Here is a 23,183-nt window from a genome sequence, read left to right on the forward strand (position 1 = left end):
AATAGGTATTTTGATGGCGAATCAAAAAATATTCCCGAAGCTTGTTATTTCACAATCGCAATAGTATTATAATCTATGATTATTGTAATTGCTAATGTGCACATGATCGCAAGGTGCGCACGCGCATGCTCCGCGCTCGTATCTTGGACGTCACCAGCATCATTCCTCTCCCACGTCATGTTACACGTGCCGTCAAAGCTGCCTGTATATTATTTGTATCAATTAACACACAACTATGATTCTATACGAATTAGGAATTACTAGTTATTGTTTATGTGTTTTAATTTACTTTTTATCATAAATAAATAAACATTCTACCATGAGAGTGTAGCTAAATATCTATGCTGGAAAAACAAGACTGTATTAAGCACCATATTGCTCGATATTGAGTTAAATATACCATTGAATTCAGTTTATCAGTGTTGAATTATACCAGTATATTTAATAAATGTGTACTCAATTATTGTAATACTACTATTAGAGGATTCGATCTCGGGATCCCGAAACCGGGATCCCGACTAACTACTATACACAGACACAATTATTCATATGAAATTATATAGTTCAGTAGCCAGCAAGCACAATGATTAATAAACAGGGGAATCTAGTGTTAAATAAATTAATCAGGGCAGTTAATCACGATTAAGTCAAATCACACAATGGCTAAACATAGAAATTTCTTTAGTAACTCTACAACTTTTGCTTGTTTCCTATTTTGTATTGATATTAAAACTTGACAAAAATACAAAGATGTGATATTAACTGTTTTATCGTGTTGTAAGATCACATCACTAGTGTATATGGGACAACACTAGAGGTGGACACTAGAAGTGTGTAATAATGGCTGTCTAAGTAATGAATAAATGATCTGCAATAATTAAATAAACCATCTATTATTAAAAGACTATAAAAATATAACATACCGTACTATATATTTACTAAAATACCTATTAACACTGTTTTTTTTTCTTTTTGTTTCGTTTTTATGCTCTCCTGTAAAAACTGCTAAATGGTACTTAATACATTTTGCTTTTGCAGCGTCTGTATACTATATAGTCTCGTTGGTGCGACCTTCGCGTTTGTTTACTTTACTGTAAGCGCATTACGCAGCCACTGCTTATGTTGTGAGTGACTTACAATCTGGCCGATCTTCGAACCTGCGCGTGCGCGTACACGCGTTATAAACAACGTCATTTGCAAATATTTAATGAGTGCTCTCGGAACTAACGGCTTTACTTCGCTAATGTATAGTATAAGACATAGTAGTTAGATAGAAAGTATGTCCTTGAAGCTTAAGGACATTGATTTTTATGAAGCTAGGGGATTTAATAGTTTGTATTACTTCCTCGTGCTTCCATTCCTGCGGTTACGCGGTTTGGCATGCAGTATACAAAGATTCTTATACGATTTTGGTAAATACCCTCCCATTTCTCTGTGAGAGCAATTTTGAGGTCACGAAGCGTGATTGGGGGAAGGGTTTCGTTGTTTTACGCATCTCTCTAGCTCTGCCCATGCATGCTCGATCAGGTTGTTATCCGGGCTGCGTGCTAGCCACTCCATACGAGTAATGTTCATCTCTTGTAGGTAGTCATTCACCATTACAACATTAGGGATCAAGGGGGGCGCCAGCTGAGCAAACGCCCGGAAACCGCAACGAAAAGAGTTCATTCTGAATTAATCATTCGTTCATAAAAGGCGAGATTTTTTTAAATAAGTACAGTATGGACACTCCCTGCCGCTCGCTGTGATCTGACCTCACCCCCTCTCAAACACGCGTCAGCACCCAAACTATTTTCCCGCGCTAATCGACGCACACATATTCACATTATTCACATGTATAGAAGTTAATTGTTTCTGTAATTGTGATAAGCACGAATCGCAGCAATTTTTTATGAAGTGTTGTATTACTAAAAAAAGATGGATCTGTGAAAGATTATGAATTATGAAGAAAAATAAGTTCGGATAGGACCTCATGACTACTACTGTACTATTTCTTGATGCTAATTGTAAACATACCAGAGGCTGGACAAAAGTCGTTTACTCAGGCACCTCTGTCCCGTTCGTGTTTCTACCGTGAAACAGTTATGTTTCGGTTTGAAAGGTGAATTTGAATTTGAATTCATTTATTTGCTGGAATAAGGTACATTTTCATAAGTATTGCCACACTATAGGCGTGCAAATATTAAAACTTATTATACAAAAATTATTTCATCATAATAACACATACATATTACTATAATTTTTGTCACTTTTTGTACATTTATATACAACTTATCTAGTCATGTCAATTCATTATAATATAAATTCATTAAAATATATACAATTATAAAGGCTGCAACAAAGTAAAGACATATCTAATTATCATTTATATATTTTTTTATCATTTATGAGTAAGAACTCATTTACTCATTTAACCAGAAATAGCTTAAAGAGCATTTTTTTTTTAAATAGAATAAATTATTACATTTCCTGATACTTTCAGGCAGATTTATAAATATATCCGTATTACCATGCAGTAAGCGTTAGTACTCAATACATTTAGTAGTTGTATAGGTACACATAATTTATTTTTATGTCTGTTACTGTTACCTGTTACTTTCACCTTTAAATTATTCTCATCTAGCCATTTTACCACAGTTAAAAGCATATTATTAAGTTCATTTTCAAATTTAGATTTGTTTTTATTGGCATCTTTCACTATAACAGTAATGTCATCAGCAACTAAAATACAATTCTGATTAATGACTGTAGGCAAGTCATTTATGTATAACAAAAATAACAATGGACCTAAGACACTCCCCTGCGGTACTCCCGAAACATTCCAGCAATATCGAGAGTGATAAATTTTGTTGAGATTAAACTTGTTAATATTGAATATTTCAACGCATTGCTTACGGTTACAGAGATAGCTAGAAATCCAGTCACGGGCTTTTCCTCGAATTCCGTAGCTTTGTAATTTTTTAAATAATATTTTATGGGATACACAGTCAAATGCTTTACTCATATCTAAAAATATGGATACTATTTTCTTACCAGCATTAATTTCAGTTATGCTTTCAATAAGATTAAAACAAGCTAATGTTATAAAATTACCTTTTCTGAATCCAAATTGGTAATTAGATAGTAAATCGAATTTATTAACACAACTATTTATTCTATCTGACATAAATATTTCAAATATTTTAGAAATGACAGGGCCAAGAGTTATGGGTCTATAATCATTAATATCTAGTAAAGCGGTTTAACAATAGATTTCTTGAGACGATTCGGAAAAATACCTTGCAAAAATGTAAAATTAATAATGTGACAGGAAGGACTGAAAAGAACGTACAATCAAATGATTGTACGTTCTTAGATGAGTGGTGGGATTGAACTTTAACTTTTTTCGGAATAATCAATGCCTCAATACATAGATGTTTATAACGGCCCATCTTTGATTCCATTTCTATTTAATTATTTTTTTGTAATTTATAGTTTTCACTATGTACATTTTCTATTTCGTTGTCAGAACATAGTAATTTTTCTTTTAATTTCGAATTCACAAATTGTAATTCCTGAATTTTTAATTGTTCGAATCGCATTGATATATCTGGTAGACTGAACTATCTAATTCTGATTTATTGAAATGAAATGAAATGAAATTCTTTATCTATATCTAAAGAGTTAGGAAATAATTAAATTCTTTGTGGTTTTCTTATTATTATGTAGTTTTCGTCATAGTAAGTCTGTGCTGGAGAAGATATATTTGAAATATAGCCATTTTCATTCAATAGTTTTGTTGATGATATTGTCATGTTCCCAATGTTTTTCTGTCGAAGTATTATCATTGTGTATTTATATAATTGCCAATTGACGACCTCTATTGATGACAGCAATAGGTATCTATCTACCTTTGTTATTATAGTTGTCTAAATTTTCAAATTTGTAACGATACTCGTGGATTAATTTCAGAATTTTAATGACCACAATCACAAACAGTATTGTGGTTTTAGTCCACGTCTAATTTATTATTCTTTAATTATTTACAAAATATCACATAAAATACAAGATACTTTTAATTTACTTATTTGATCATCGTTGTGTGAAACCGCCAAGGGCAAGAGCACGCATACCATAAGACTAGCAATGTCTGAGTTACGTCGTAAAAAAGAAAATATACTATTTTGAAATAGGGCCAACTTTGGAATTATAAAAACATTAAAAAATATTTAAAAATCGAACACTTTTGATTGAACTTTAACATGTAGTATGTAATACAGACATCACCAGTTTTATGAAAAACTTCGATGACTGGAACATTTATGAAGTTCATTATAAATTGTACCTAGTCATTGAATGTCACTTAAAGATTTGCTTTGATATTTTTACATATTTCATATTTATTCTAACACATTTTTTATATAAATTGTCACGACATAATTAACACATTGAAATGTACTATCGATAATTTTTTTTTAAACATACCCAGGAGGGGGCAATATTTAAAGTAATTTACGTAAACATACAGTTGAATTGTACAAACAAAATGTCTGAATTCCAACGTCCATATTTGGCGCCCGTCAGTCTCGGCCGCTGAGCCGTCGGGCCCGACTGTTTATTGTTCTTTACATAGCAATTGTTAAAGCTAAGTCTCTAGTGTTAGAGTAGATTAAAACGCTGTCATTGTACAACGTTAGCACTTCATTCATGGCTTTCTCTATACATTCAAAGGAGAGGAGAGTGTGTCCAAATATTAAAGCAACTATAAAGGGTACATTATAAAATACATATTAAATAAAACAAAATGATAATTCATCAAGATACTTCTTTCAGTCAAAATATAAAATATTTTTTTTTTACTTTTAATTTAAATTTAACAGTCATTAAAAATTACATTGTGTAGTTTAATTATATATTTATTCGTTTACTTTTATATAGTATTTATGCATTTTTCATATGTAAATATATTTTTGTCCTAATTGTCTTGTCATTCTGTTGAAATCACATCTTTACCACCCGCCCTCTCCTATCTGTTCTCCTTTAATCAAAGGTTATCTTTAAACCATTGTCCTGACGATAAGACGTGAAGATTTTGCCATTTTTAAAATATCTAATTTTATATTCTATTTTACATTCATTTAATTTATATTTTTAGTATATACTATTATATTTAAAATTCTGGTTAATATATGAAGGGTCATCATACGACTGTAACATGGGAGATATTGTTTAATTCGACAAATAAGAAAATTATTTTCTGGCCGATACACCCTTTCCGATTAACTCTGTATAAAGCTGTTATTATTATCGTTAAACTGTTATTACATTCAAAATTAATACATGTATATGCATAAATAATTATGCATATGAACATATTAAAACTCATCTATGGCATGTGTACAGATTGTCGGACTCGGTGGAGGAATGGGAGCGCCCAGATACGAAACGGAGGTATGGCGAGAGCGAGACGGCAGTAAAGATAGAGTGCGACGACGCTAACGATGCGTACGCGTTGCCGACGCCGTCCGCGCCCGTCACCGCCCCCGCGTGCGCTCCACACACACTCGATGGCCCGCTGACACTCGCGCCTACTCCGATCCTGCCCCATCCTGTGTATGTTAATGCACTTTTACTCTCAAATCGAATTGTTTCGTTTAAATTTAGTTGTTCCTCCTTTCTTGTCAATATTTTTTTTGAAGTCAACTCCCTTACTCCATCCAAACGTATGGCGTACCTATCGTATATATATTTTTTTAATTTGAATTTAGAATCACATAAACGTATCCCTAATATTTTTTTTTTATTTATTTATACTTTTGCACACATTGAAAAATGTCTACAGGGCGGACTTAATGCCTCAAATATTAGCTGATCACTTAACATTGTCGTTCTAAAATAGCTACACTATCATTTTTTCTTATAATAAATTAAGTCTAAGTTCAATATGGGCAGTAAACATTGATTTACTTGTAGATTGGCTAGTCTTACACCAAAAAAATTGAAAACTAGCCCCGTACTGTTAATAAACTTTATGACAATGTTGTAGTGAGTCAATACACATGTCACCATGTTGGTTTGTGTTCATATATATTTATACGCAAACAAAATAATGTATAAAGCTGAATTTTCACTGAGCCGCACGCACAGCGTACATTCTCCTGCCATGTTCGCCGAACAAGTAATCGCATTGCTGTTTTATAACAAAGTGCCATCTGATAAAATAAACGTCATTAATAGCTTCGCATGTGGTCTCTTTATTTTGTAGTCAATCTATAAATAAAACGTTTGCTCTTTCTCAGCTCGTTCACCAAAGTAGTTACATACACTTAAGTGCTAAATATTATATCGTGCCGTAAATATAAATGTACTTATTTTTGCTAAAACTTATGCTTATAAGTAAATATTAAATTTTAATAAAAAATATTTCATTATTACTATTTAATGTAGTAATATTTCTTTAGAAATATATTTAAAATTAAAATATATATATAAACAATATATGAAATTTTATAATTTTAATAAAGTGAATAATTCGTCATAGTACTTCTAACTCAAACTTCCTATATTAAGTTTGGTTTGAAAATTTCGTTTGACAATAAATTTAATTTCAAAAATATTATGAAAATACGACCTATTTATTTTTTTTTTTAATTATAATTTCTACTAATTTTATTAGATTTACATACATTGACAATAACCGATAGACTCAAAAGATAAATAAATTAAAATGCACATAATTGTCTATTTACAGAATAAGAGCAGGCTGCAGTATATCTAGTCCAAGTATCAGCGAGAGCCAGGGCAAACGGTTCCAGGACCCGTACAGATCGTGCGGCAAACTTGGAGGCAGTGGGAAGCTCGCAAGCAAATATGTGAGCGGAGGCAAGCTAACCGGCACGGGCGGCAAAATGGGGGGCAAAGGCGGTAAATATGGGGGTAAACTTGTTCAAGTACTGGCACGGCGGAGAGCGCTCGCCGCCATGTCGCAGTCTGGACCTCCAGGATTATCAGCGCCGCTAAGCAACAGATCGAGAGACGGGACAGTGGAGTTACAGATACTCTGTCAACCGGAGTCCCAGCACAGAGCGAGGTGAGTTTCTTATTGACTCTTTCATAACCCATAAACATCCAGCTACTTAGTAATCTGTCCCGGTAAAAAGAAGGAAGGCTAATTTCCTTCTATTCCCGTGTGGTCCCGGCATAGAAAAGGCACCCCTTTCTTTCTCGTGGATGTCGTAAGAGTAAGGGAAAGCGAGGGATGGGCAGCAGCGTCCCTCTTGAAACATCTCCAAAGCCTAACTGCGGTTGCCAATCTGGCTGCTAAGCGTGGCAGCTACTGGAAAAACCCCCAAGGGGGAAGCTTATGTTCAGCAGTGGACAGTTATGATGATGATGATGATGATTACTATTGGTGATGTTTGATGTTTTTATTTCGGGTTTGACTAGTCCTTGCGCTAGAATACATAAACAAAATATATTATTTTTTCCCTGGAAACAGTCGTGCTCAGTCCTAAGTGAATTCATCACCATCACCTCACTGACTTGTCTTTTCATTCTCACCTATAACTCCTCACTGGTGCCCCGCAAGTGTATACCGTTAGCGCAGGTAGGGTTGCCATTCCATTATCATGAATTTAATATAACATTATACCATATCATATCAGCCCCTAATTGTCCACTGCTGAACATAGGCTTCTCTCTATTGAGGGGGTTTTGTCAGTAGTTGCCACGCTTGGTAGGCAAATTGGCAACCACAGTTATAATTTTAGAAATGTTTTAATAGGAACGTTGCTGCCTATTACTCGAATATTAAGTTCCCTTAATTGCCTCTTACAACACCCACGGGAAAGGAAGGGATGGCAATTTCTATATTGGGCACACACGGCTATACAACATAATATAACACCATAATCCTAAAGACTGGCAACGCATAAGTACCATGGATATTACAGTATATTCTGTTAAGTCCACGGTACTGTTCATGTCTATAGGTGGCGGTTACCACTTTCCATGAGGGGGGCCAAAAAATCAAAGTTCCTTAGTACGTAAAGGAATGGAGACATCGAACTCTTACTTCAATGCTACACGATTTTATAGATTAGAGTGACTTATAGCATAAGCCAGATCGATTTTTTTTTATTCATCTTAGAATGGCAAACAAGCTGACGGCCAACCTGATGGAAAGTGATAACCGTCGCCTATAGACATGAGCAGTACCAGGGACATAACAGAGTATACTGTTTCGCCCATGATACCCCCCATGCGTTGCCATTCCTGAGGACTTAGGTGTTATTCCTCTGTACCCTGTAAATTCACGCCATATCCCACCCTTCAAACCGAAACACAGCCATGCAAACACAACTGCTTCAAGGTAGAAACACGAATGAGACAGAGGTACCCAAGCAATCGACTTTTATACAGTCTCCCTCTGGTGATTTATGATAATAATTTGCTTTGATGATGAGATGTGCACCGCATTACATCCGCGCAGGACTACAAATACCAACTTACGTTAATGATAATAAATCTTATAAAAAATTCGCATTGTGCAATCGAGGACAGATAAAACCAAGCACTCCTGTCCTGTAGTTAAATTTTATATTCGGTTATTTAAGTTAACACTGTCCATGCATTTCAGATATCAGACTGAAGGGAGCCGAGGTGCTGTCAAAGACAACTCGGGCAATGGGTTCCCTATAGTAAAACTGGTTGGGTACGATAAACCAGCTGTTTTACAGGTGTGTACAATTTATTTATACTTTTTTTGTGCAATAACAATCGTGGAAAACAAGCATGCCTTATGTTCAAGCCGGAATGCTAAGGATACGTGGCATTCTGGCGCAGAATCCTATATAGGGTAAAATTCGCTTGATTCTATAACGGGGGACGTCATGAAAAAATTTTGATGTCAAACAAATTCTAGGGAACGCATTCCGCTTATTTATCAAAAATTCATCAAGTTTTATGAAGGTGTAGCGCAGAACTGCTTTTTGCCAAATAATGATAAAATCTCTCAATCCACAGCATTTTCTTAAATTTGCGTATTGTTTTCCAGGTATTTATAGGTACGGATACCGGCCGTGTGGCGCCACACATGTTCTACCAGGCGTGTAGAGTCTCAGGAAAGAACTCGACGCCGTGTAAAGAACGAAAAGAAGATGGTACAGTAGTCATCGAGATCGATCTGGAGCCAGCGAAGAACTGGCAGGTCACCTGCGATTGTGTAGGAATACTCAAGGTTAGTGCTTGGAGACTATCGTTAAAGTTGTGCTACATGATAGCATCCGAGATGAGGATATTCGTATAAGAACCAAAGTGATAGAATAGTTCGAAGGATCAACAGCTTGCTGATCCTTCGACTGTGGCAAAAGGCCAGTCACATAAATCGAAGAACCGATAAAAAGATAAGAAATGTTTCCTAGTAACAAAGTGACAAGCAATCTTAACTTTGAAAAAAACCTCAAATATACTGCAAACTGCTAAAAACTACTCCTTGTAGCAACCTAAGTAAGGCCTTTTGCAGTGGAGAGTAAAACACTAGGCTAAAATGATGAATAAATATTGATGATAAACACGGTATTGATCTTCGATTGATCGCCAATGTCTTAATCGTCAATGTCTTTACAATTACTCTCCTCACTGTCTTAATATAAAGATTCAGAGCACATAAAATTGAAATACTATCAACTTTGTTACGAGAGGCATTGTACATTATGTGCATTTATTGAGCCCGACTTCGCGGCGCTCAACCGCCCTTTATCAGCGGTCAACGCGCTCGCTCTGCAATAAATTATGATTAGCTACGCCGATGCGGGCTGCGCAAACGCATCAGACAAACAAGCTGTATTATATTAACTTGTTAAATAACTCAGCCTGTGATAGTGTTCTTATCTGAAGTGACTGAGCAATAAATACATGTTGTAAGAACATAAAATCAGAATCGAAGTATCATTATCTTATAATAGAAAAGAGGAAGTGATAATTTTTATGTTTCTTTTTTATGCAACTTAGAATGGCAAACAAACTGACGGCCCACCAGATGGAAACTGGTAACCATCTCCTATAGACATGAGCAGTACCATGGATATAACAGAGTATACTGTTTCGCCTCAGGTGTTATTCCTCTGTACCCTATAAATTCACTGCCATATCCCTTCCTTCAAACCGAAACAGCCATACAAACATAACTGCTTCACAATAGAAACACGAATGGAACACAGGTACCCAAGCAAACGACTTTTGTACAAAATCTCTCTCTGGTTTACTCCCATTAAATAACGCTTCATTTTTTTAAACTACAAGGGAAAAGCTAACCCATTGATTAAAATTTTAATTCACCTACGTAACTACGACTTAACATTTGAATCTTTATTTTGTATTAATTTAAAGGGTACGTTGAATTCTAAAGAAAGGTATGGCTAGTTTTTTTTTTAATTTTTACAGAGAACAAACGAAGTTGCGGGTAAAGATTTGTATTAAATAAAAATTTCAATTACTAGGAGCGCAACGTGGACGTGGAGCATCGATTCGGAGAGACACTTGGTAGTGGTGGCACCGGCGGGGGAGCAGCGGGTGTTGGCGGCGGCGGGGCCTCAGCACATGTTTCGCGCGGCAAGAAAAAATCGACACGTTGTCGTATGGTGTTTCGCACCGACATCATCACCGCCGCCGGACACAGGGAGACGCTGCAGGTGTGCTCCACGCAAATTATATGCAGTGAGTATCCTTCTTCGAGTATTTGTAATTATTTATATGACCAAGGAGATATTTCACAAATCACAATAATCCATACTTAATAATCCGGCTTGAAGGATCATTTCGAGTTCGGTCTAGAGCTTCGAAAAATTAAATTGCGAAGTCTAAGTGAAGGAATCCTGTTAGTGAAGTTACTCAATTAAAATTTTTTAGAAATGTAAAAATGCTGTTTGACAAATCCTTTTTTTTCTTCTTTTGTGGCGTTCACCCCGATATTAGGGTATTTTGCCAACAAATCCTTTGCCAATTGATGCTACATTACTATTCAGTTAGTTAATTTGTTTGCTCTACAAAGTGATTGTCAATTAACTTGTTCTAAATTCTAAATTACTATTAACATAAAAAGTCATTATGAATCACCAAAGTGACAATTTAAGTTCCAGATATCTCCAAATTAAAAACTTTCGTACTTTTTATACTACATCTGAGAGCATGCAAAAACGCAGTTGTTAATACAAAAACAATTTAGAACATTCCCTCAAAATAACTGATACAAAATAACAACTTCTAAAACTACCCGCTTTCTGTTTTCAGCGCAACCTCCCGGCGTCCCAGAAGTATGCCGCAAGTCATTAGTATCGTGCCCTGCCACCGGGGGTCTGGAGCTGTACCTCCTCGGGAAGAACTTCCTCAAGGAAACACGCGTGGTCTTCTGCCAACGGCAGGACGGCCGCAACGTTTGGGAAGAGGAGGTGATACCTGACAAGGAGTTCTTGCAACAAGTAGGTTTACATATGCTATTATAAATCATATAGTAGCTCAGGAATCATGAGTAAATGTGTACTACGCGATGACCAAAGCAGCTTAAGGTGATTTTACCAGAAGTTGCAAACTCACCTTTGATCATTAAAAGCATTATAAACTCAATCTTTGCCACAATGGATTGGATTATCCTTAGACAGGCTTACAAAAGGTATCGAACCCTTAAGTTTTAGAAGAGACTGCCTCTCTCTGCCTGTTCTACATCTTGTACAATGAACTGTGCTCAGAGAAATTGTTTAACATGCTACCTACAGCCAATTTCTACCATCGTACAGCTCACCACCGACAGGGAATTAACCCCCATACCTTGGAGGCTATAGGACGCACACAAAAGCATTAGACGTTGCACATATGATCGCGAGTAGCGACAACAAGAGTCCACAGATCTCTTCAGCATCATAAAAAGACATTGCGAATGGTATTAATACAGTTTAAACTGCGGTTAAAAAAATGGTTACTGGAATACAATTTTTATTCAGTAAATGACTTTTTAAAATAATGAAATGTATGTATATTGTATACCATTTATTATATTTAGGGATTTTAATTTTGGACTTGTTCTGGATTTAAATATATTGACACAAGTATTTGTATAAATATTAATTTGGAATAATTTGATATTAGAATGTTAATCAATGTTGATTATATTAAAATTATAATGTAACGGATTCGATATGTTTGATGGACTTATAAACATTTGCATGCTATTAAATATGACGAAACATACTGAACATTAAAAAATCAAACTGTAAAATAAATTATTATTATTATTACACCAACGCTGAGTTACGATAATTACGATTAAACGGAATTTTATCACTTCTAACCTCAATTATATTATCTGTGATTTTGCTTGACGACTGCATTTTTTTTTTGATGGGTGAAAATTTTGCTACGCTGACGACAGATGAGAATGAAAAACATTTGATGGAATTAACCATGATCGTCGATTCTGTGCAACAGACGATGCATTTAGGATCGTCGATGTGCCCGTGTCCCGTCGTGTCAAAATATAAAATGTAATACAGTAAAAGTTCTTTATTCGCGGACTATACGTTCTGTGAATATGCCGCGATATATTCGCGTGAAACCGTGAATATAGAAAACTGAACCACTTATACAGCGGCAATAACATTTGACAACATACTTTAGGCGTAGTTGTAATAAGGTCTGTTTTACTTTTTTATTACTCCTTTTGCCGACGCGTTTACGACGGACACCGAATCCTTTTTATTAATATGCACCGATTAGATCCGTGAATAATGAAATCTTTAGCCGCGAATTTAGGAATTGAGTCACAAATTTTTAATCCGCGAATAAAGGAAGCGTGAATAAGGAGCTTTTAATGTATATGTTTTGTTTATCCACAGACGCACCTAGTGTGCAGCGTGCCGCCATTCGCGCGGACCGACGTCACGGAAGCAGTAGCGGTGCAACTGTTCGTACGGTCGGCGGGTCGTACATCTGAACCGCACGCGTTCTACTACACGCCGCCGCATCTCGACACCGGGCCATTGCACTGTACGCGCCATCTCGCGCCCTCGCCTGCCGCAGGTATAACCTCCTCTTTGCCACATGCCGCATCCCATGCTTCATGTTCTATATATCATGCCAAATCGCGACCACTCCCCCAGCCTTATAAACTCGAAATTGTAGTGTTGGATCGATAAAAAAATTGTAAATATAAATACTCGCGTCCACTATGACGGATCACACCGCAGCGTAAGCTGTTATAAAATCATTTATGTACATTTTATATGCGCTGCGGCACGTCGTATGGTTTCGTAAATGATTCATATAAAATGTATGAAAACAGATTACAGCACGTTGCGATGCGGTGCGGTTCGCCTTGCTGGCTTTACGTTATTCCTTTACCATTCCAATTCTGAGATTAAATTCCACATTGGATTATAGCTAGACTGACCTAAACAGAAGTCAAAATTTTACTGAAACTAATGACTTCTCATAAATACATATACATAAATGTCTCTGTGGATTTTTTTTTATGTCAAATAACCGTTGATTACCGAGTAACGTGATTTTTATAAGTAAGGGGGTGAAAATCAAATAAATATTGATAATACTCGTCACTCGGTTTTCGATCAAGATCGTTAAAATCACGCGCACGTAACTTCCTTGGTGTTACAGACGTCGATAGGTTATGGTAACTCCGTTTAACATCAGACGGGTCGTACGCTTGTTTGCTACCATATTAGTATAAAAATTGCTTTAAATAACAGATGTAGTTCGCCCGTATTTCAGTTTTAAAACTTTTCAAATAGTATACCTTCAATCTTTATTTGATTTAGACTGTTGTAATAAACATGCCATTCGTCATGTTAGCCACGCATAATTATCAAATACATTTACTGTGGTTGCGGGTAGATGAATATATTTAAAGTGAAATATTCGAATTGACACCGCTTTAAATGGTCTATTTTCAAAATTGCTTATGATAAATACCTACATATTATCAACCTGTGGATTTTCATTATGTTTAAATATAATAGTTTTTTATATTTATAAATAAACGTAGCAATTAATTTTCAAAATACATCCACTACAAGTACAGAACAAAAAACGTAATACTTGTCGCTAAGTAGAGTTTGAATTTTCTAAACAAGACCCAAGAAATTCCATGTGTTGTGCCAAAAATTTAAAAACGATCTGTTAAATTCGAATATGTTTTGGATTCGCTTTTTTTTTCTAAAATAGTGTACATCGACTGATCCCAATCTTCATACATTTCTAAAACATCTTTCAACATCTGCTGCTGATTTCTAAGTCATTAAAGTAAAACCTACCATATAGCTAGCTGATCTTAAATTTTCTTAACCAAATATTAAGCAATTAATTAAAATTAATTAATTAATAATTAACGACATTCCATTACTAATTTGAATTGCATTCGCTGTTGTTCTTTTTGTTCTGTAATTAGTAGATAGCAGATGCTTAAGAAGTATATAAATGTTTATATATTATATATTTAATAACGTAAATAAATCCACATAACACAATTTGTGAATGTTGCTTATACATTTATTAGATGTTAGTTGTTATATATGTTGCATAAAGCATACAAAAAAAAGTGTATTACGAAAGATTTTTTTTTAATTGATAATCGCTTTACATGTTGGTACATACGACCACGAAAACAATATTATTCTAGGTCAGTGATTCAACCAATTTACCACACTATTGTCATTGTTAATAATCATAAAATTAATTTATTGGGTCGCTAAATAATCTTAAATATAGTTTACAATACGCATTTAACATAATATAACAAATGAGTCAGTTTTTTCAAGTCCGGGGAGTTTGTTCAGTTTGAATAATATTGAATGCAATTTTTTGTGCTCGTAGTGTACCCACTTATATTAAAAAATGTTGCTTTCAATATTCAAATAACCGCATGATTATTACTAGTTACGCTTTCCATGTGTATTTCAATAAATAATAAATCTAACCTAACAATAATATATTTATATGCATGAAATTATTCTATTCAATGTGCGGTTAGGTTAAATGTGTTAATTAAGTTTAGATATATGAATATGAGAAACAATTTTGGAAGAAATGACTGATGCGTAAATGGCGTACTCTTTCTTTTTTTCCCTTCTGTTCAAGCTAGGTCTGTCTAGGTAGAGACAACGGCCGCAGCCCCCAGCCGCCTGCTGAGTCTCGTCGGCACGGTACTTACGCACACACACCCACACACACCCACACGCACACGCACAAGCACACATATGCAATAATATTACATTGGTTGCCAATCAAAAGGCATACAATTGTCTGACCTAATAACAACACCTATGGTCGAAATTTGAAAAATGACCTAACCTTAAAATACAAAATTGCTTGAACTTTATAATATAATGTACCTAATTAACGATGCACTAAAATTACTAAGTAGCCACACTTGAATTTATTGCCATGGACTTTGATCCGCTCAAAGTCAAATTTAGCAGACTTAAGTAGTGTTTCACTGAAACCACCAACTTTAGATAGATCATCCACTATGTATTTTACAAGCGCCGAAACTTTGTAATTATTCTCTCACAACTACTTGTCTACAACAGCTATTCTACGCAGGTAATCGGGCTGGTAATAATATATCTTAAAATTATTAATATTTTACAAAAAGCACCTTAAGAATGTTTTATTCAAATTGTATTTTTAAAGTAGATTGGTATAAACGTGGTTTCAAGTTTCAACTTTTTTTATCCATCATAGTTAATACATATGTATATAATAAATAAAATTAAAAGTTTGAAAATCAAAATAAAGTAAAATATAATGTGTACTTACAGAATATTTAATAATAAAATTAAACTTTTTGATTGCTTCACTAACCGTTTAGAAATAAGTAAAGTTAATGATTAGAAGTTTTAAATAAGTATTTCGACTCATAGGTATATTGTTGTTAGTTTGAAACGATTTTATATCATTTGTTATTATTAACCATAACAATCGAACTACATAATTTAAACATGTACAGTTACAAAAAATATACATGAGGCAACCACATGCCTGCACACATACGATTCCCGACTCTTTCCACACATTTACTATCGAAAGAATATCCAGGATATGAATTCACAGCGTAGACCTACTCGGTCAAGGAATGCTACGCTGGCAGCCATTTTGTTTAGTGACCGGATGGAATTCTCGTCGAATGTAAATCATAAATAATAGGAGCACACATACTCATCTAACATACACTAGTACTGCGTAACACAGTCCAGATTAACACGGTTATAGGAAAAAAAAAAACTGGAATAAAATTTTGGGCGTAATCAGTTTGGGTATGCTGATAAAGATTTAGACTATATACCTACTGATACAAAGTTCACTTCTCAGTGACACTGACACGTAGAGTAGGCACAGACTCCACAGATTTCCCCTATCCCTCCACACCATAGATAATTTAAGAGTGCCTGAAACCCTGATACATTCACCGCAACAACTGCTATAATACCCATAGAAGAACTTTATTTTGATTTCTCTCGAAATATGAACTTTGCATCGAAGCGCTAAGTTTGATTCTTTTCCTAATCACAAGAATATCAAAATTTTGCTGCTAAAATATTTAAAAATAAAATATAATGAAAAGTTCTATCTCGAGTCAGTCAGAATGGTTCAAATCTATAGCTCGACCGCTCTCAACGGAGAATGTTATGTTAAATAAACTAAGATTACCACGCTAATTTGAAATAATGGCACAGTATACGAAGTATTGCCAGTGAATTGAAAAAAAAAATCTGAATTTACGCTCTGTGGGGTAATTTTAAAAGGTGCATTGAAACTATCGAAAACTACTCCAGGGAAGGTCGTCGCACAATCGACTCGAACAGAGACAGAGCGTGGAGGTTTTGTAAAGGACATGGCCGAGGGCCCGGGGGCCCGGGGGCCCGGGGGCGCGGGGGCCCGGGGGCCAGGGGTAGGGCGCGTGGTAGTGTTAGTGTGCACATTGTCCGTGGGGGGCGGGCGAGCCCGCGGGCGGATCCCGCCGCCGGCCGCTCACGCGCGCGTGCCGCAGGTGGCGCGGCGGGCGACGAGGCGCGGCCCGTGCTGCTGTGGGGCGGCAACTCGCTCATGCCGCCGCCGACGCTGCCCGTGCGCCGGCCCTCCATCATCGTGCCCGACCCGCACTCGCCGCTGGGACTCAAGAGCGAGGTAACTTATTCCGTGACATGTTTTGTTTAGACCTGTGTATATGGTGTAATTATTAAATTCTGTACCCCAAAAAACTACTTTAACTGTAGCAGAACCATTTATTTTAATTTTAGAACTAAACAACTAAACCAATATTGATAAAAAAATTATAAGACCAATCTGTAAACGTGTCCTTTCAGCTAAGCCTTTAAGATAACAAAAAAATCTAAAACGGAATTAAACAAAATAATTCTAATAAGTAACCAGCAATATACTCATAAATATGTTTCCTCCTGTGAGTATCGTAAAAAGCGATTAAGGGATTCAATTGGTTAAAAAATGAACAGGCAGTAATGTTCTCTATAAACATTAGCGCCAAACTTAGCAACTATCGCTAGACCTTCCTTGTAAAAGTAATGAGTATAAAAACTAACCCCAGTAACCAGTTCTACTGTACCTAAACTTGGTAGCGAACACAGTAACTTTGGTGTTAAAATTGATTTACAAAGCACTATAACAATTTAGCGAAAATAACTTCATAAAGAAATTTCTGTACCTTTAACTTTAATTACGTGTCAACCCATAGGTGACGGATGAGTCAAGCCAGCATTCCTTAGCAGACCACACGGAAACATCGTGTGGGCCAGATGGCCCAGAAGCAGCTCCTTCACAGTCAATGCTTGCCGACGAGCTGAAGGTCGTCGACTTGAGACTCAAGTCTGAAACTATCACTAGAGAAGGCCAAACCCAAGTATGTAACTTTATGATGTGGACTTTAATGTTAATATATATATATATATATATATATATATATATATATATATATATATATATATATATATATATATATATATATATATATATATATATATATATAGTATATATATATATATATATATATATATATATATATATGTATATATATATATATATATATATATATATATATATATATATATAATCGATTATTTAAGTAGTAGCACAAAGGAAAAATCAGGACATCAATTAAAATTAAATGTTTAATATTTAATATTTTATTTCTTTTATTAGCCGCGACAAAAGTCTGTTACATATTAAATATCCTTATCAATTCATACTAAATATACTCATTTACTTTTAAGCAGGTTGGCTTCGTCAGCGGATATGACTCCATGAAGCTGTCTCCCACGACCCCGACCCAAAGCGAGCCGCCCTCCCCTCTTGCCTCTTTTACACAACAACTGCAAGCTATACAGAACCAGGTACAGACCGACAAGATGGTCGAATCCGTCACCGCTGCTATATTCAATTCGGACGACAACGCCGGTCAAATATATCCTCCTATAATGCCCATGCCCACTATGGACTCCATGCGACAACTGATCTCCTCCAAAAGTCCAATGGACCCTCTCGAAACAGACATGAAGGTGTTGAACCCAGAAATGATGATAAACGACACGACGATGCAGTCCACGGTGCTACAATCCACCACCGAGCAGAGGATGATCGTGTACAACCAAATGCCGCAAAACAGGCCGGATGACACCTTCAACCCGTTTGATACGATGACAAAAATGGAGATCGGAATAGGAACACAAATCGAGCACCGGCTAGCGCAGCAGAGCGCACACATGGAGGCACTAGTGGACGACGCTATGAAGTCGGGCATGATGATGCAGTCGGATGATGCCAAATTAAACGAGTTCGTCAATTCGCGGGCAGAGGACCACCTGTCGGGCCCGTCCACGTCCCCGTCGAGCGCGTCCCACGCGTCCGACGTGCTGCTTAGCCCCAACGCCGCCGTCGTATCGCGTAACCCGCCTGCAGAACTGCTGCCCGCAATGCCGACGTCCGCGATCTCGCCCGACGTGATTCTAAACCCGCAAGTGTCACCTAGCTTGCTCTGCGACAACACGCAGCGCATAGTGATGCCGGCCGGTCCCGCGCAGGACGAGCTCATGATGCTCCCCGACCAGGTGCAGCTCACGTCGGTGAAGACACCGCCCGCCGCGGTCAAGTCGATGATCTTGAACGCGGCCGCCGAGATCCTGACGTCGGACTCGACGATGAACGCGCTAGTCACGTCCGCTATCAACACGGCCAACATTTTGACAACGGAAAGCGCGAGTGGCAGCACGGGGTTGCAGACGGTGGCGACACAGGAGCCCGCGGAACCGGCGGGAGAGGCGCCGCTGGCGGCCATGTCGCAGGCCGTGTCGCAGGCCGTCACGCAAGCTGTGTCCCAAGCCGTCTCGCAGGCTGTCTCCCAAGCGGTCTCACAGGAGATGACAGCGCCCGTACAGGGACTCACCGACATGAGTGACCAAGACCTACTCTCCTATATAAATCCCAGTACGTTCGACCAGGGTGAGTATATAGACGCCTATTATTTACCAAGTACCCTTTCAAACCAGTGCCATTGGACAAAATATTAACTTCTTTACATTACGTTATTAACTTAAATCCATGTCTGGACTATTCATATGCCTGCACAATCCCTCTACTGACTAATGATTTTTACCCATTATTTAGTAATTGGATAAATTACTACATTTATTTATCATCTGGAAATAAGAGGTGGCGTTCGCTTAAAAGTTGGTAACACATAATGTTTCATTTGTTAATCATTCTAATAAAACTGCCAGTTCACTTTGATGTTTTCTTTTAAAAATATCACACTTGTTGCATGTGTAATATAAATTACATTTCCATTGAGCTTAATTTTCATGCACTTGCACTTTGATTAAAGAAAATTGTATCTTACGTCGTCTACGAATAATTTGTAATGTAAAAAGTTTTTTCTCAAACATGCTTGGAAATGTGAGCATTATTTTGACAATCTTCTTAGAGATAAATCAAAATTGCCGCAATGGCCAGATACATGCGAGCAGCGGCCGGCAAAAGTTGTATAAAAATCCATATCTGTCGTGTTTGCGGCCAGATAAATTACTATGTAAGCTCATATCTGTCCTGTAATTTAAAAAACCTTTTACTTCAAAACATGGCTGCCAAGGTAACTAGTAAAAGGTTTTATTTAAATTTCGAACTGGCTTACAAAAAGAAAGCTGTTTAAAAACAAAGGAATAATGTTCCTTGGCGCGTGAAAAATTATTATTGTTCGTTATTCGTCATTGAACTTAAAAAGTAAAATTGTGTTTTTGATTTACGCGCATTGTTTGAGAAAAGTACTATACAAGCCTTGGCCACAACTAGGCATTGATGGACTTACGTATGTGTGCCTCGGCTACGCCTCGGCCCACATTTGCACGTCCGTCCATCAATGCCTCAGTTGCTGGCCGCTGCAGTAATGTACTATATAAGCTGATCAATACTAATGGAAATAAAATAAATTTCTTTGATGGTAGTGACGACTCCAGAATTGTATGGAAGACGTTTACTATAACTATAATGCAATTATATAATTTGTTGCAGTGTAAGTTCGCCTCGTAGCTAGGCCGACGCGTCGCCGCACCGTTGCTGTGTGTCGTTCTAATATGTATTACGCCTACATTCAATGCATTTTAGTGATGTGTCAAGGGCTCAAAAGCAGTTTTTATGTGAATTTTTATGTCACTATATATACGTATAGTGATTAATTAATATAGTGGTAACACTGTCAGACATTGAGTAATCTCCGTTTAAGTTTGAGAAGCGCGAAGTGACGTGACTGTGTACAATTAAGTTCTTTTATGATTCTCATACCTATTAATTTTGTTGTATATTGACGGTATGTTATGGACGTCAATTAAATCGTCATGTGAGTCAGTATTACAGGGGAAATTTTATACAAGTGTGTCGAGAGGCCGAGGAACGAATGCAAGAGGTCCGTGGGGTTGCCTGCATACAAAAAATGCAGTGTTGTCACACTAACTTATTTATTTTATTCCATCCAATTATCGTTTTAATCAAATATTCATTAGTTATGTAGTCATAATACTAATATAACATAAAATAGACAACATAGGAATTTTAAGTCACAAAGTGTATGCCAAGGGGCTCCCATTCGTTCCCGATCGTCTCGCTCTGATCAGATGTATGTATTTTTGAAGTCTTATGAACTCTTATAAATCAAACGTGGACGTGTGATTTGTATATCGAATTATACAATGTAAATAGCGTTAGACATTGTATTTATGTTGTTATATTGTAGAAATAGTGCGGTGAGATTATACCATGATAGTATGATCGTGTTACAATAAGTAATAGGTACTTTAATATGTATTTAGCGAATCTGACACAATATGTCTATTTTTATAAATTATTAATTCCAGCGATTAATATCCGATTGACTATTTTAAGTACATTTAAATGTATGAATGAAATATTTGAGATATAAATAATAAAATGGAGTTTGAAAACCCTAAATTATATAGATATTCACTATACAGCCATATTTAAAAGACATTATTATTATTATTATTGACTACTATTGCTCTATTTCATAATATTTGGCAGTAATAATAACAGTTTAAAAAATTGAAATTGCGCACTTAGAAATATATACGTTTTGTTTATATCAGTGTTTGCTATTGCTCTCGCTACTAAAAGGCACCAATCACATACGGCACATGTCAAATGTCAAGTCTATAAAATCATATTAATTAATCTGTCGTTATCTATGTACTTGTGTGACAATTTGGCGGGAAATCGTTGGATATGCGTCTCGATATTTTTTAATATCCGATAATTGATGCTATGGGGATAAAATTATATAATTTTGTGGTCGAAACATTGGATATGTTTCTACCACAAAACTATATAATTTTATCCAATGATTTTCAAATCAAATATACAAACTATAAAAAATTACAGAACCGTATAATTTTTACCGTTTCGTAAAAGTGTCTTGACATTTATAATCTAGGTGATATTGATCTAAAAACGTAAGAGGAAGTCCCCTAGTAGCGGACACATAAAATTTTAAGAAAATAATAAAAAACCTTTTTCGAAATATTTTACTTTATTTATGAAAACAAGTCAACAAAGTTTATAATCAAAATAAATGGACAGAAGGGTAAAAACAATGGACAAATTCTGTATAAACATTTTTTATAAAATATTTAATAAATATTAGGTAAGAAAATTTTGAATTGTTACTTGCCAGACTTATCTTCGTATTCCAAACGCCGGATATTTCTAAATTATTATACATCTACTGCAAATATAGGTATCTGATCAATCCCCTGATGTTTGTATATACTTCATGAGCGAAACTGTGACAGCTTGCGCTCTCTATTCAGTCTTTAGCATGGACTTCAAATCACACCACACAAGTAACTCCTTGCCTATATGTGGTAAATTTCTTTTCTATTTCATTTTAGTTCCTTACTGTTCCTATCTCTTCTTTACACTATTCTTTTCCATCCTTCAACTCCCGATTACCTCAAAATGTGCTTTGAGTTTCATGTCGATTTTCAGGGTCGTACATTGCGCAGCACGAGATCCTTTGAAGGTAGAGAGAAAGGTAGATGACTTGCGCCATCTACCTTGCTCTCTGTACTTATCCATTCTTTATGCCAGGTTGTCTGTAAGAGATTGCTTTTAGCGATAAGGCTGCCTTTTGTATATGCACATTCTGTAAAAATTTACTTTTTTCGTATTTTCTCTTTTGAACAATGGCGACAATTTATGCATTATCTAGACAGTATTTAAATGATAGCTAGTCAATAGTTTATAACTAACATAACAGTATACTCTGTTATGTCCATGGTACTGCTCATGTCTATAGGCGACGGTTACCACTTTCCATCAGGTGGACCGTCAGCTTGTTTGCTATTCCAAGTCTAAAAAACTGTTGTGATAGACTCTATAAAAAAGAATGTACCCACATTCTCATCTTCTGAGGCTGAATTGTGTACTATTTAAGCTAATTTAGAATTTGTAATGCTTTGTTATAAAAAATCGTCATCGCATTGTCTCAACTAGTTTCCCGCTAAAAATGTAATAACACGTAAAAAAAAAATGTTGCTGTCCGGTGTCGTAGGACGACTTTTTGTCTGATAACTTAACTTTAACGCACAGTAAAATTCTATGTACATTTGGCGGACTTGACA

General features: G+C 36.1%; 1 protein-coding gene across 6 annotated transcripts in view; it reads left to right on the top strand.

Annotated features, from left to right (window-relative positions):
• The window catches only part of LOC113516749 (nuclear factor of activated T-cells 5), a 156,816-nt gene extending 134,638 nt beyond the window's left edge, over positions 1-22,178 (top strand). For 2 of the 6 annotated variants that reach the window (XM_026901218.3, XM_031907768.2), the window contains exons 3-14: positions 5,383-5,592; positions 6,731-7,069; positions 8,618-8,717; positions 9,035-9,217; positions 10,479-10,695; positions 11,269-11,456; positions 12,867-13,050; positions 15,138-15,188; positions 17,036-17,172; positions 17,738-17,902; positions 18,273-19,497; positions 20,563-22,178. In XM_026901218.3, the coding sequence (XP_026757019.2) occupies positions 5,383-5,592; positions 6,731-7,069; positions 8,618-8,717; positions 9,035-9,217; positions 10,479-10,695; positions 11,269-11,456; positions 12,867-13,050; positions 15,138-15,188; positions 17,036-17,172; positions 17,738-17,902; positions 18,273-19,497; positions 20,563-20,567 (3,004 nt within the window). In that variant the 3' untranslated portion in view covers positions 20,568-22,178. The remainder of the gene's footprint in view (positions 1-5,382; positions 5,593-6,730; positions 7,070-8,617; positions 8,718-9,034; positions 9,218-10,478; positions 10,696-11,268; positions 11,457-12,866; positions 13,051-15,137; positions 15,189-17,035; positions 17,173-17,737; positions 17,903-18,272; positions 19,498-20,562) is intronic. The other 4 variants (XM_031907765.2, XM_031907767.2, XM_031907766.2 and 1 more) reach the window with 4 other exon arrangements.
• Positions 22,179-23,183: the final 1,005 nt, after the last annotated feature.

Source organism: Galleria mellonella, unplaced genomic scaffold (assembly GCF_026898425.1).
Source record: "Galleria mellonella isolate WM207_F2 unplaced genomic scaffold, CSIRO_AGI_GalMel_v1 utg83, whole genome shotgun sequence".
Lineage (NCBI taxonomy): Eukaryota > Metazoa > Arthropoda > Insecta > Lepidoptera > Pyralidae > Galleria > Galleria mellonella.